General features: G+C 47.6%; 1 protein-coding gene across 1 annotated transcript; it reads right to left on the bottom strand.

Annotated features, from left to right (window-relative positions):
• Window positions 1–2,347: 2,347 nt before the first annotated feature.
• Window positions 2,348–14,803, bottom strand: MYDGF (myeloid derived growth factor). The gene is made up of 6 exons (XM_081134176.1): window positions 14,504–14,803; window positions 13,424–13,474; window positions 7,937–7,998; window positions 5,806–5,887; window positions 4,512–4,584; window positions 2,348–2,942 (listed from the first exon to the last, which is right to left on the bottom strand). The coding sequence occupies exons 1-6, from the start codon at window positions 14,678–14,680 to the stop codon at window positions 2,863–2,865; spliced, it is 525 nt and encodes a 174-aa protein (XP_080990302.1). The 5' UTR covers window positions 14,681–14,803; the 3' UTR covers window positions 2,348–2,862.
• Between the last annotated feature and the right edge of the window lie 1,048 nt (window positions 14,804–15,851).

The following is a 15,851-nucleotide window of genomic DNA, read 5'->3' on the forward strand; positions in this document are numbered from 1 at the left end:
TTCTTTTTTTAAAATTTTTATTTTTTTGATTTTAGAGAGATGAAGGAAGAGGGAGAGAGGGACATCAATGATGAGAATCACTGATCGGCTACCTCCTGCACAGCCCCTCTCCTGGAGATCCAGCCTGAAACCCAGGCATGTGCCCTGACTGGGAATCAAACCATGACCTCCTGGTTCATGGGTCGACGCTCAACCACTGTGCCATACTGGCTGGGCATCACTCCCAATTCTTAATCACCACACACAAATGTGGGACCTGCCCATTCCTCGTCTCTGGCCTTCCTACCAGTCTCAATATCTTTAGTTATAGAAGTTTCGTTCAGCTAGTCTTCAGGTGGTTCTCAAGAATGGTGGTTCAGTAATTTGGTTGTAATTTTGATGTGGTCATGGGAGAAGGTAAGCAGTTTTCCTAGTCCACCATGTTGATCAGAATTTTGACCAGTTTTTGCCTTTTATTTTTTTTAAATCCTCACCCAAGGACATTTTCATTGATTTTTGGAGAGGGGAAGGGAGAAAGAGAAACATTGATGTGATAAACATTGATTGGTTGCCTCCAGCACGTGCCCCAATAGGGGCCGGGGATCAAACCCACAACCCAGGTATGTATACTGGCCAGGAATCGAACCCACAACCTTTTGGTGTACAGGACGAAGCTCCTACCAACTGAGCCACACTGGCTAGGGCCAGTTTTTGCCTTTTCTAGGGGGGAGGTTAATACCCAGATATTTTTTTTCCATTGACTTTAGAGAATGGAAAGGAGGGAACAAAGGGAGAGAAATATTGATGCGAGAGACATCAGCTGGTTGCCTCCCACATGTGCCCCACCCAGGGCCAGGGATCAAACCTGCAGCCAACGCTCTAACCACTGAGCAACACCAGCCAGGGCCAGTTTTTGCCTTTTAAATCGAGGTTGGAGGTGAACACCACACACCTGTGGTCCTTGCTGAGAGGCTTGATTTCTGCTGCACCGGGCACTGTGACATAGTCTAGTGTAGTGGCAGAGCTTGGCTCTGCACACTTAAACTAGGGTTTAGTTCAGCTCCTTATGACAGAAGGTCCTGGTGCCAGCATGGCTTTGTTCTTGAAAGTATCTGAAAGCTACATAAAGATAAACGCACATGTCACGTGGGGGAAAGGGGAAAAAGCTTCTTTGTGTCCAGAGATGTCCTCCTGTATCCTAGCGCATAGCATCCTTGGTGACACCCAGGGATTTGGTAGTGATGACTCTGGGCGGACTGTGGAAAAAATCCCCTTCCCTCCGCTGACACCTCAGGGCTCCTGCCCAGTTTGGCAGGAGGCCCTGGGCGATCATCTCTTGGGCCTTGTTGCCACCTGCAGCTGGCTGTGCTCACCAGACCTTGAAGCTGAGCCATTTAGTAGAGTGATCCTTCCTGTGACATATAGAGCCTTCAGAACTTGTCTCATGAAGTGGCAGAAAAATGCACTTATAAGTTAAGGCTGGCTGATTCTTTCCCCTGAACATCTTAGGGGCTCAAGGTCCCTCTTCAATGGTTATTTGTTCTGAGAACAGTTACTCTTCACACTCATGCACCTCAGTCCGAAACTGGCCTGTCTGTGGGATCCACTGGGGTTGTGGACAGGGGAGAGCCTTGCTCTGCTTCCTACAAGTGTGAGACTTTGGGCAGGAACCCAAATGCCCTTGGCCCACTGCTGCTCTAGCAAGTGGGGCATAGCAGTGTCCAGGCCCTCAGGTCGACACAAGGTGAGTGAAAGGTAAAGAGAGTCCTCGTTGATCCAACATGGTGATTCCAATTAGGAAAGACGCTGCTTCACAGCCACACGCTTTCTTTTCCCCTTGTTTGCTTGTGAAGACATGGTCAGAGTTAGGTTGGAGGTCAGACTCCCAGACCCCTACTGCTGGGAGACCAAGGCACCTCTGATTTGGGTTCCATTTATTTTTGTTTGCCTGTGGATATTTTTGTTTTTTGGGGTGTTTTTTTTTAATCACCATACTATAACCTGGATTTAAAAAACTAAGGAAGTCCACAACCTGGGTCAAAAGAGCAGATCTGCCCTGGAGCACTCACCCTTCACCAGGGCCACCTGTGTGACCTGCTGGGTGTGGCAGGGTCTGCCCCATGTGTTCAGGGAGTTGCAGTGCCCCGACCTAGGAGCAGGCTCATGGCTGCCTGCCTGAGGACTCGCTGCTTTTGTACCTGCAGAGAAGTTATGCCTAAAGATTCCACATGTCCTCGGGGACACAGCCTGCCTGTTTCCAACAGAGAAGGTAAGTGAGGGCAGCCAGCCCCCTGTGGTTGTCTCTGGGCCCCTAACCCCTCATACCCTGCCAGGCGGGTACCAGCACCAGACACCCAGTCTATGTGGCTCCTTTTTAACATTTATTTAAATACAAAAGGTCATTTCATTCCTTCCCAGTTAGTTTGGAAAGTGGTCTCCTGGGGAAATTGTAAGAAAACAGCTTGAGGTCAGAGGACAGCAGGGCAACTCTTCCCCAGAGCATCTGGAGTCAGACCTGATCCCAAGGGGAGAAGAGCTGGCTTCAGAAAAGCTGCGACCCCCCCTCACCTTGTGCTGATGCCTCTCCTAGTAAGATGAGCAGTAGCAGGGCTCAGACTCATACTTTGTGTTCAAAAGAGCAAGGGAGGAGTGGGACTGGGGAAGTGGAGAGCTGGGGGAAGGGCCCAGCACACCCTCAACCTCCTGGCCCGCTGGACTTTGTCCCAGGGCCTCAGCCACCCTGTGAACCCCTCCAAGGAGGGCAACATCAGCCAGGGAAGAAAACCAGCAGTGCCCCCTAGAAAACCAATAATGTGCCAGATCTCACAGGGCACAGCCCCTTTAGTAGAGATGAGAGAAAGCCGCCCTCAATGGAGCTGCTGGTCACAGCTCACTGCGTGACGCCTTGGCCACAATCACCAGCTTGGACAGCTCAGCCTTGAACACCCCGGGCCTGTGGGACACTGCAAAATAAGAAATGCATGGTAGGGCCCTTGAGATTCCACAGATGCTCCTGGGCCAGGGTAGGGCCTGGTAGGATCTGACAGAGAAGAGAGGTCCCCAATGTGCACTGCACATGGAAAGGACCCAAGCCCCAAAAGTCTTATGGGTGAGACAGAAGAAAGGTGGAGAGGTTGGTGGGGCTGTCCTGAGGGCAGTGGGAGTCCACAGGAAAATTCAAGGTGGGACCAACTATGGTCATTTTTGCCATAGTGAGCACAAATGGGGGTGGGGCCAAGCTGTGTCACTTCCTGCTCACACTGGCAAACTTGAGGACCATAAGATGCTTTTACAGCAGGGTCAGGGAATCTGCAAACACCATTCACCACATCCAGCCAGACCCTGACTCCTTGTGCACCTTCTACTGTGTGCCCTGGGGCTCAGGGTCTGCCTGAAATCCAACATTCACTGTCCTTGGCCTCTAGTCTGAATGGTCCCTGTGCCCTCAAGGTCCTACAGTTGGAGCTCCATCCAGACCCAGGCTCCTCCTCCCTAAAGCCCCTGCCCATGCCATCCCTTCCCAGGGTTTCATGCCTGGTGACATCCACAGCCACATGGATTCCTTCGCCTCATCTTTCCCCTGAAACCCAGGACCCTCAGGGCTTCCGCTCACTTGGCTAACTCCCATGTCCATTGTCCTAACCACTCATTTGTCCTCCCTTGTTCTGGAACACCAAGCCCCAACTCCAGAGCTCCCTACCTCTCCTTCTGTTCAGCATCTGCCCTTTGTGGCTGAACGGGGCTAAGAGGACTAGGGTAGGGGCTCTCAGGAATTCAGGAGGTCCCAATCATGAAGCTGTTCCTTGTCACAGAGCCCAGGACAGCCAGGCCGTGTGGAGGTCACAGCCCTCCCATAGAGCATGAACTATCAATCAGGAATTGGCACAGTGTGGCCCTTGAACTAAGGGCATTTTAATAAAAATCTAAATAGAATTTTGTGCCCTGACCAGTGTGGTTCAGTGGTTAGAGTGTTGGCCTGTGCACCAAAAGGTTGCGGGTTCGATTCCTGATTAAGGTCATGTACCTGCTGGGTTGCAGGTTCGATCCCCGGCCCCGGTCCAGGCACATGTGGGAGGCAATCAATCGATGTTTCTTTCTCACATCAATGTTTCTGCCCTGCCCCCCCATCCACTCTCTCTAAAAATCAATGGAAAAAATATCCTTGAATGAGGATTAACAAACAAAAAAAAGATATTTTGTGATATGGGAAAGTGATATGACATTCACATTTCCAAGTTCATGAAGTATTAAAGTTTTGCTCAAATGCAGCCACATCCATTCACTGACACATGGTGTGCCCTTTGCCCAACGAGGGCAGGCTGAGTAGTTGCAACAGAGGCCATTTGCCCTACAAAACTGAAAACATTTACTATGGGGCCCTTTATAGGAATAGTTTGCGGAGTCTGGCCTATAGTCCGGGTGTGCCCTGCAACAGTCCTTCACCAACTGGCCCCCTGATGGCCCTCTGTTGTCACTCTCACTCACCTCCCCGGAGAGGCTGAGTTCCATGTCCAAAATCTATTGTTACATACCTGCTGTTTTGGTCACTTCAAATTCCTCGTTTTTCAGGGGAACGTCACTCTCTCTTTCAAATGCAGCTTTAGACTGAAAGGGAAAAAGTGGAAACTTTCCTAATCAGAAAAGAACACGATTTGGTTTGCAAAAGGCAGAGACTAAAGCCTCGAACTTTTACTAAAGAGCCGGGTGACACTTTTCTGAGCACACAAGAGAATCCAGAAGTGGCTGGTTAATCCACTTAAAAGATTGTCAACTGGCTTAAAACTTCACGACTTCATTGCAAATCCTAGGAAGGAGGTATTTAATTCAACTTTTTTCTTAATTTATGGAAATGGGACAAGCACAACAGTCTCCTGAACACAATTTTTAAAAATTAGAATTGTGCTCTCTCAAATTAGCTAAAGTAAGAGTTTTAAGGGAAGGGACCCTGGAGAGTTATTAGTTCAAAGGTGTGACAATCTGATGTGTCACCTTGGAGCAGCCACATCTGCAGCTATGAATGAACCTGTCACTAGGTGCTGCCGTGAAGGTATTCTGTGCATGTAATAAAAGGCCATCCCGAGCTGATTCTTCTCCTTGATAACCTGGGCGAGCCTGACTCAAGCATTGGGAAGGGCCTTCAGGGCAGCGCTGTGGCTTCCCTGAAGAAATCCCACCCCAGGGTGGCAGTCTGTGCCCAAGAGTGCCAGCCCTGCGTGCCAGCCTGCCTGGCCTGTGGACTCCAGAGCTGCTTGGTTAGTCCACTGTGGCAGAAGCCAATTCGTGGCAATAAATCTCTATATGCCTGCCTGTCTACAGTTTCTGCTTCTTGGTTGATCTTGGACTGATACAAGTGGTTTTCAAACTTTCTGACTCAAATGCAGAAACAGGGTGGGCTCTGCAGTATGGCCAGCCTCTGGAAAGGGCTATGCCCTGCCCCCCACATACCATTGAGCCACACTGCATTCCCTCCAGGGCCACTGCCACCCTTGCTGTCCCTTTCCCAGAGCTGAGCATCCAGGCCATGCTGCCCTCTAGCTTCCTGTTGGCTTTTCCATTGGGGGGCACCAGCAGGAGACTGGCAGGCAGTAGGAGAGTGATGCCAGGGTGTCCACTTCCTGTTCCACCTACCTGCCAGGTCTCTAGAGGTCAGCAGGGTCCTGCTCCAGACACCAACACTGCCTCTCCCCCTGTGCCTCCAGACATAGGGTTCTGCAGTGTCCCATGTTCTTCCAAGTTATGTCCATCTCCTCATCTTGCCTATCCCCTCAGGGGTCTGAAATGTGCTGTCCACAGTGGAACACCCCAATGTGCACGGCTGATACTCACGTAGGCCATGCCGTACTCGATCTCGGCACCCCGCACCTCTGCCTTGAACTGTGTGAAATACAGGTAGGACTTGCCCTGGGGCCTGCAGAGAAAAGTGAGGGGTCATCCCAGGACCACGTGTTGCTGACTCTGGGAAGTATGCATGGGGCCCTGCAACATCATCCCTTCTTTCCTTTGCCAGAATGTTCTTCTGGCTTGTTTACTGACAAGCCTCTTTCCCATTCTGGGAACAAGCTGTTCTAGGGAGAGGACCCTCATGCTCATTCACAGAATGCTTTTTATCAAGTGCCAACGACATGCAGGTATTGCAGTGGGGGCTGCAGGAACATCCTGAGGGTGAGAAGTACAGGAGTGAACTAGTAAGGGGAGGGGGAGGGCTGGCCCAGGCAGAGGAAATGGTTCCTCAGAGGGTGCAAGTAGGGGCATTTAATAAACATGAGGTCAGTATGGCCAAAGCAGAGAGAAGAGCCAAGAGAGGACAGGTGACAGCAAGGGGACGATGATGTCTGCAGCGTGAAGAGCTCCAACTGGCCATGTGTGGAAAGCAAAAAGTAATAGGGATGGGAGTAGAGAGGGCAGCAGGGAGGCCAGGAAAGTAGCATCCAGGGAGTCTTGCAGATTCTCTAAGCCTCTGAGTGAATGGAGGGTCAGTCAATGTCTAAAACCTTGAGGTGGCCCATTTAGGCCGCACGTCAGCTGAGCAGATGGCCCCATAGTCAGCAGGTGTGTGGGGCTGAGTCAGTTCCTTGGGTGTGTCCACATGGCCTGGGTCTGTACCCCACGAAGAGCTGGTGCTCGCATGCCCTGAGAGGCAGCGATCTACACACAGTAAAATGCACCCTGTAATGAGCCTTCCCTGTAACAAGGGCACCACAGGCTCTTTCCTTTGTGATGCTTCTCTCTGAGGCCAGGGGAGGTGGCACAGACCCAGTCTGGCCTGATGAGGAGGCTGGGATCCTGGCCCCTGGGGCAGTCCAGCAGAAAGACACAACTCTCCCCAACAGCACTTAGTAAACACCTGCTGTTTGTAAAGCACTGAGTAGGAGACTGTGGGATGACACCTGCAGGTATGATTAAAACACGCCGTGTGCCCTTGGCCGGTGTGCTCAGTGGTTGGAGCATTGGCCCACACACCAAAGGGTCTCGGGTCTGATTCCCGGTCAAGGGGATGTACCTGGGTTGCAGGTTCGCTCCTCACCCCCAATCGGGGGCACATGTAGGAGGTAACCAGTGGTGGATGTGGCCCCCTCATATCAATGTTTCTCTCCACCCCCCCCACTCTCTGAAAAGGCAATGGAAAAAACATCCTTAGGTGAGGATTAACAAAAAACAAACAAACAAAAAATGCACTGTGTCCTTATTGTACACGTGAAACCTATGTAATTTTATTAACCAATGTCACCCCAATAAATTCAATAAAAAAGAAAAACACATGCAGTGTCCTTTAATTAATGTCAAGTCCCTGCTTCCCCATTGTGTCCAATTTGTTGATCTGTCTCCTGTGTGGACCCTGGTCCCCTGAGGGTGAAGTCACAGCTTAGACTTTTTCTGTTGGGCACACAATAAATGCTCGAGAAATCGGTTCTGCTTGAGGCGACACATTCTAGGCAGAGGAGCCCAGGGGAGAAGGGACACGATTCCATGAAGTCCTGTCACCCTCCTCCCCACCCAGGGCCATGTACTCCCTCTCCTTCATCCCGTCCCACACTCACCCCTCCCTCATCAAGCTGGGTGCCAGTAGTGGGGTAACAAGAAGGGCATCAGTTCCTGGCAGGGAGACTGAGCCCATGAACCATGAAGTGTGACTGAGGGTGGCAGTGGCAGGCAAGTATCTGGGGAGCCCAAACCTTCTTCCTGGTGCTGTGGCCACTGCCTGAACTGTACGTCCCCAGTCCCCAGAACCTCCTCTTAGCCTCAGTGTCAGTGTGCTTCCCTGGGGAGCCCTCCAACCCTTGCCAAATCCTAGCACAGTGTGGCACTCCCTCTGTGTGCCCCTCCAAGGGTGCAGGACCCTATTGGTCTGTCTGCCCCTTTCTTTCCCTTCTGCCCAGAGCAGCAGTGCCCTCAGCCCCAGCAGCCTGAGCCAAGGCAACTCCTCCCAGGGACCCCACCACTGGGACCCATAGCTCACCTCCAGATGGTGCAGGTGAAGTGCTGGTGGTCTTCACTAGTCCCCAGACTCATCTGCCACTTCTGGAGAGAGAAGAAAGACATGGGTCAGTCCAGGACACACACTTTGGCCGTGCACAGGCTAGCTCTGAGAACTTCGACTTCCAGTTTGCAAAATGAATGGAATTTTCCTGGGCCTCCTGGCTGGAGCCTGGTCCCCAGGTGCCCCCACACTCTGCTCAGGGGCAGTGAAACTACTCTATGTGACACTACAATTGTGGATACACATCATTATACATTCTATACATTCAACCAAACCCACAAAATGCTCACCAAGAGTGAACCCTAACATAAACTATGAACTTGGGGTGGCAATAATATGTCAATATAGGTTCGCTGACTGTAACAAATGTCCCATTCTGGTGGGGGATGCTGATAATAGGGGAGACTGTGCATTTGGGGAGGGGTAAGAAGATATATCAAAATCTCTATGCCTCTGTTCAATTTTCCCCCCATTGATTTCAGAGAGAGGAAGGGAGAGGGAGAGAGACAGAGAAATATCAATGATCTGCCTCCTTCATGCCCCCTACTGGGGATTGAGCCCACAACCCAAGCATGTGCCCTGACCAGAATCCAACTGGCGACCTTTTGCTACACGGGACAATGCTCAACCAACTGAGCCACACCGACAAGGGTCTTCCGCTAAATTTTGCTATGAATCTAAAACTGCTCTAAAAAATGTCTATTAAGAAAAATTTTTTAAAAAAAGAAAAGAAAGGAAGACTACATTCATGCCTGCTTGCAGAAGGATAAAGAAGCCCTCGGAAAGGACACAAGATTTTATTTATTTTTAATTATTATTTTTTATTCCCTCCTGAGGATATTTTTTCCATTGCTTTTCAGAGAAACTGGGGGGTGGGGGAGGAGAAACATCGATGTGACACATCAATTGGTTGCCTCCCACACGCACCAGAATGGGGCGGGGGATTGAGCCTGCAACTGAGGTATGTGCCCTTGGCTGGAACTGAACCTGTGTTCCTGCAGTCTGCAGGCTGACGCTCTAACCACTGAACCAAACAGACTAGGGTGAAAGACATAAGATTTTAGTAATTGTGGTTACCCACAGGATATGGGCCGAAACTGGACTAGTAGAAGGCACTATAAACCTTTTATATGTTTTTCTTTTTGTACGATGTGAATGTATCAGCTATTTAAAAATTAAAATTTTAAGCTGGTTCCAAAACACACCACTACCCATGTATTGTAATTTTCATGGCCTCTGAAAACCGGGCCAAGTGGAAATGGATAATCCACTCTTTCCCTTCTAGGCTGCCTAAGGCATTTTGACAGTTTGTTAGTAAAATGAATTTACAGTCCCTTCCCAGGAGTAATAATGGACTCTGATTACTGGTACTCACGTTTAACATGAGAGTTTTTTCTTTAATAGAAACAAGGCCACTTTTATGTTAGTTATAATGGGAGTAAATGGTCACTTAGATGTCTTTTGCCTGGAGCACGGACATAGGAACAAATTATTAGCTTACACATACTGTACAATTCACCCTTTTAAAGTGTACAATTCAAAGGAGGGCCCAAGATGGTGGTGTAGGTAGACACAGAGCTTGCCTCCCTCTCAAGAACACATGAAATATTTAGAACACTTCCTCCTGAGAGACAACTGTGAGCCCATTACACAGCTTCTGCTCAACAACCAAGAAGGAGAAACCACATAGAGAAGGTCCTCAGCCAGTTCCAGCTAGATCCAGCAGGAATAGGAGGGTGCTGTAGGGTGCATACAAAGGGCCCCTCCACCCTGAGACTGATCCAGCAGGTACAGCAGGGTGTTACTTTGTGTACTCACTGGGCTGTGTGTGCATGCCGAGGTCCCCTCCCACCCCTGGGGAGAGTGCAAAGTTACAACTTAGAATACTATATCCAGCAAGGTTATTATTCAGAATTGAAAGAGAGGTAAAGAGTTTCCCAGACAAGCAAAAACCAGGCTCTGGCCAGGTAGCTCAGTCAGTTAAAAGTATCATCCTGATACACCAAGGTTGAGGGTTTGATTCCCCAGTCAGGGCACATACAAGAGTCAACCAATAAATACATAAATAAGTAGAACAAATTGATGTTTTTTTCTCTTTCTCCCTACCTCTCCCTCTAAAATCAATAAATTAAATTTAAAAACAACCAAACAAAACAAAAAACTAAAGGAGCTCACCACCACTAAACTGGCCTTACAAGAAATGTTAAAGGGTCTTTTTTATGCAGAAAAGGCCACAACCAGAAATAATAAAATATAGGAAAGGAAAAAATCTCACTGGTAAAGGCAAATACATAATAACCACAGTGAATCAACCACTTAAAATGTTAATATGAAGGTTAAAAGATGAATGTTGCACAATTAACTATAACTACAATAAACAGTTGGGATACACAAAATAAAAAGATATAAAAAATGATGTCAAAAACAAAGTGGAGGGAGGACTAAAAATGCAGTGCTTTTAGAATGCAATTGAACTTAAATACCTATCAGCTTAAAATAAACTGTTATTGGTATAGATGGATATACATGAACCTTGTGATAACCAAAAACCAAAAACATACAAACAATACACAAAAAATAAAGAGAAAGGAACCCAATCAAAACATTAAAGAAAACTAACAAATCAAAAGGAAAGAGATCAAGAGAAGAAAGGAACAGAGAAGAACAACAAAAACAACTAACAAAATGGCAATAAGCACAGAGTTATCAATAATTACTTTAAATGTAAATGAACTAAATGCTCCAAAAGGACATAGGATGGTGAATGGATAAAAGACTCATCTATATGCTGCTTACAAGAGACTCACTTTAGATCGAAAGAAACAGACGGAAAGTTAAGAGAGAGAAAGGGATATTCCATGCAAATAGGAACAAAAGAAAGCTGATATCAGACAAAACAGACTTTAAAGGAAGGGTTCTAGCAAGAGACAAAGAAGGACATTACATAATTTTAAAGGGATCAATCCAAGAGGAGGATATAAAACAGTAATAGTTGGGGACTTTAATACTCCACTTACCTCAATGGATAGATCATTCAGACAGGAAGTTAACAAAGAAATATGGCCTTAAATGTCACATTAGACCAGTTTGACTTCATAGACATTTATAGAGCATTTTATCCAAAAACTGCAGATAACACTTTTTTCTCAAGTGCACATTGAACATTTTCCAGGAGACATGACATACTAGGCCACAAAACCAGTCTCAATAAATTTAAGAACTTTGAAATTATATGAAGTATCTTTTCTTTTCTTTTTTAATATGTTTTATTGCTTTTCGGAGAGAGAGGAAGGGAGAGGAATAGAGAGATAGAGACATCAAAGAGAGAGAAACATTAACATAGAGGGGTGGCCTCTTGTACGCCCCGGCTGGGGATCAGGCCTGCAACCTGGGCATGTGCCCTGACCAGGAATCAAACCAGTGACGTCTTGGTTCATGGGTCGACACTCAACCACTGAGCCACACCAGCGGAGCTCAAGCATCTTTTCTGACAACAATGGCAAGAAACTAGAAATCAGCTATGGAAAGAAAACTAGAAAAAACACAAATACGTGGAGATTAAACAACATGCTTCTGAACAACCAATGGATCAAAGAGGAAATCAAATGCTACCTTGAGACAAAAGAAAATGAAAGCACATCTTTACAAACTATCTGGGATATAGCAAAAGTAGTTTTTAGAGATAAGTTTAGTTATGCAGGTCCTACTACCTCAAAAAGCAGGGAAAAAACCCCAAATAAACAATCTAATTTTACATGTAAGCCAAAAAATAATAATAATAATAAAAACTCAAAGTATCCCTGGCTGGTGTGGCTCATTTGGTTGAGAGTTGTCTCGTGCATCAAAAGGTTGCTGGTTCGATTATTCCTGGTCAGGGCACATACCCAAGTTGTGAGTTCAATCCCTGTCCAAACATGTGCAGGAGGCAACTGATCGATGTTTCTCTCTCACTGGCATGTTTCTCTTTCTCTGTCTCTCTCCCCTTTCCACTCTCTCTAAAATAAATAAACATATCCTTGGGTGAGGATAAAAAAATATAAAAAGATACTCAAATCACTAATTGTCACAGAAATGCAAATCAAAAGCACTATGAGATATCACCTCACACCTGTCAAGATGGCCATCACCAATAAATCAACAAATAAGTGTTGGTGAGGAGGTAGAGAAAAGGAAACCCTTGTATGCTGTTGTAGGATTGTAAAGTGCTGTGGCCGCTATGGAAAACAGTATGGAGATTCCTCAAAAAAATTAAAAATAGAGCTACCAAAAGATCTAGCAATTCCACTTCTGGGATCAGAAGAAAACAAAAACATTAATTCAAAAAGATACATGCATCCCTATGTTCACTGCAGCATCACTAATAATAGCCAAGATATGGAAACAACCTACAAGTCTATCCACAGGTAAATAAAGAAGATGTGGTGTGTATACACAATGGATTATTCAGCACTAAAAAGGAATGAAATCTTGCCACTTGCAACAACATGGATAAACCTAGAGTGTAATTATGCTAAGTGAAATAAGTCAGAAAGAGAAAGACAAATACCATATGGTTTCACTTATATGTGCAAGCTAAAAAAACAAAACAAATGAATATATAAAGCAAAACAGAAACAGACCCATAGATATAAAGAATGAGCTGATGGTTACCGAAGGGGAGATGAGGTAGATGGGGAGGGGGGGAGTCTGGGCATGGTGGGGCTGGGTCCTTTGCTGTCTCACAAGCAAAATCAAAGTGTAGGCTAGACTGTTCCCATTAGAGCTTGGGGGTTTCTTCCAACTCTAGTGGGTGACAGAATCAGTTCTTTGTGGCTGTAGGACTGAAGTTCTTGTTTCCTTGCTTCCAGCAGGGGCTGCTTTCACTGTCTAAAGGCCACATGCACTCCTTGCCACATGGTTCCCTCAAAGCAGGCAATGGTACAATGGTCCCTTCTGGTGCTTGGAATCTATTTTACTTCCTCTTCTGCCACCAGATGGAGAAAATGGGGACCTCAGTCCTACATTGTAAGGAACTGAATTCTGCCAACAAATTGAGCCTGGAAGATGAAAGCCCGGACCACCTGACACCTTGATTTTGACTTATGAAGCATCCACCTGAGCCACCAGGGCTTCTGACCTCCAGAACTGCGGGATAATAAATGGATATTGTTTTAAGCTGCTAAGTTTGTGGTGATATGTCATTCAACACAGGAAACAAATACAACACCTGTAATAGAGGCTCTTGGGAATGGCAGATTCACAACTCACGTCCCTCCTTCTGTCCAGACATTTGTTCACCCTGTGGAATTATGAGCGAAACGACCACCACTATTTAACTTGAGCACTCTTGCTTTTATTGGTTAAGAAGAATCATTCAGTGAATGTAAGTTAACCCACACATGACTCAATCCCACTATCCCTGGAGAGCATCTCTGTATGACAACAGATATTATCATACTAAATTACATGGAATTTTGTACAACTCACCTCATTGGTCCCTCCTTGAGAAGCATAGGTGAATACACAAGTATATTTGTCCTAGAAAATGGAATGGAAAAAAGGCTCGGTAGGATATAATCCTTAGTGGTTCAAGTGTAGGGTCTCAGGATGTCTTTCTAAGAAGATCCTGCCTTTGAACATCTGCACTAAAGGGGAAGGAGGCAGAGTCCGATACCTCTGGCGGATGTCCCTGGAAGTCAGCCCCACAAGGCCTCCTAGTGGCTAACAACCTAGAGTTTCCCTGCCTGCCTTCCTACTAGTGGGCTCCTGGGTCGGGACAAACCACCCATGTGGCTTCTGGGGAATAAAGAACAGGAAGGAGTAGGTCACCAACCCTAATACCCACCCTACTAGTAGCTAGGGCTTTGGGACAGTTAGAAACCCACTTTGGAAGCGGACACATCAGGAACCCATCTCTGCACTGCTGTGGCTCTTGGACAGGTGCAAACCTCTCTGATCTCTCTCTTCCCTCATCTGCAAAATGGAACCTAACATACAAAGCGCTCCACACAGTACCCAGCTGTAAGTTAGTATTCAACAAATAGCAACAATCGATATTGTCACAGATATGAAAAGGGAGGATGGAAGAGGCAGCGCCTTCTCCAACAACTTGGGGACAAGGCTGCACTAGACGTAGGCCTGCTGACTCGGGAAAGGAGGGTCTGGCCTCACACTTCAGTGAAAAAGATGGGGGACCTTGTGCAATGGAAGGAAAGAGCAAGGTCTGTCCACTTCCTAGTCATAGCTGCAAGGGGGTCAACCTTCTTCGGGACCTGGAGGCACGTATCTGTCAGGCTCCAACTTCCCTCTCCCCACTTCTGTGTCCACCCTGCCCAATGGCTGGAACTCGCCTGGATCTAGGGGACAGGGCTGCTTGGGGACGCTGGGCATGTGAGAGGAGACTGGGACTGAGGACAGTGACCCAGCTTCCTCAGGGTCGCCGGCCCCCAAGTCCGCACCCATACTGCGGCCCCGCCCCCGAAGTCCGAGCCTCCTCCTCCCGCAGCAACCCAGGACCGGTCCCGGCGGGCGCCCGGCTCAAGCCTCCGGCTCCGCGGCGGCAGTTACCCCAGGGCCCACGTTCTGGGAGAAGGTGTGCACGACGCCGCCGGGCCGCACGTCAAACGCCACCGTCGTGGGCTCGGACACAGCTTCTGCTGGTCTCAGTGCCACGACCGCTAGGAGAAGCGCGGCCCATAAGCTCGCACCGTCGCCACCACTCTTCCTTCCGCTGGGCGCCGCCATCTTGGGATCGGGTCCAAGGGGCTAGGACGGCGAACGGGGCGCGGCGAGGGACACGTTGGGCGTCCCCTGGAGGCCACGTAAGTGTCGTTGTGACCACGTGACCAGGAGCAACCCGCTCCTCTCTGGCCGCCATCTTGGGGCGGGGCTTGGAGGCCCTGGGAGTGTACGTGGCGTGGGTGGTCTTAGTTCTGTCGTCCCGAACTAAACTATGAGACTGACCATTCAGTTCTTCCGGTTAGTGAACGTATAAGAAATTAGGGAAATAAGAGATCGCCACTGAAATTTAAATTGAGTGTAAAAAATAAATTAATTAATTAAATAAATTAATGAGTGTAGACTGTATGAAGGAAATAGAAGATGACCAATGGGCAATCACCTCATAATTGTTGCGGCCAAGATCCATTGATGGATACTAAAAATTGGTGGTGGAAAAGGTATGGTGAGAAACAGGATAATCTGCATAGTCTCAAAGTATTTTCCTCCAAGATACTTATGAGTTACAAAGAGAAAAAGGGTAATTTTACAACGGAGACATCACCTTAGCCCAATGATGGAAGTTAACATCACCAAAAATGAGCCTGCTACATCATGGAGCCACCACAGGATGCACTGAGAAGGACGGACTTCTCCTGGCATCTCTGGGATTCCTGCCCAAAATACTCGACCTCAATCTATAAGCAAACATCAGACAAACCAACCTAAATTGCAGGATGTTTTACAAAATAACCAGCAGTACTCTTCAAAAATGTCATGAAAGACAAAGGCTGAGGAACCATTACAGAATGAGGAGACCAAGACAACTTAATGCAGGGTGGGGTCCTGGACTGGATACTGCCTGAGTTCCCGCTGCTGTAACAAAAGTATCAGACTGGGGGCCTTAAATCACACATTTATTTCTCACACTTCTGGAGGCTGGGAAGTACAAGATCAAGGCTCTGGCAGATTTCCGAGTCTATTGAGGGCTCACTTCCTGTCACAGCCTGCTCTCTTCTGCCTGTCCTCACGTGGTGGAAGGGGTGCCTGAACTCTCTGGGCCTCTTTTATAAGGGCACTGATCCCATTCATGGGGCTTTACCCTCATGACCTAATCAGCCCCCAAATACCCATCTAATACTATCACACTGGAAGTTAGGTTTCAACTCGAATTTGGGGAGACACAAATATTCAGTCC

Source organism: Miniopterus schreibersii (assembly GCF_964146895.1).
Source record: "Miniopterus schreibersii genome assembly, chromosome: 4".
Taxonomy (NCBI): domain Eukaryota; kingdom Metazoa; phylum Chordata; class Mammalia; order Chiroptera; family Miniopteridae; genus Miniopterus; species Miniopterus schreibersii.

Excerpts from the sequence above, each read along its gene's own strand:
- MYDGF (XM_081134176.1), bottom strand. The coding sequence starts at position 14,680 with ATGGCGGCGCCCAGCGGAAGGAAGAGTGGTGGCGACGGTGCGAGCTTA. Across the intron at positions 5,888-7,936 it reads TTCACCTGCACCATCTGGAG|GCCCCAGGGCAAGTCCTACC; the intron begins GTGAGCTATGGG and ends TTTTCTCTGCAG. Across the intron at positions 4,585-5,805 it reads TCGAGTACGGCATGGCCTAC|TCTAAAGCTGCATTTGAAAG; the intron begins GTGAGTATCAGC and ends TTTCCCTTTCAG.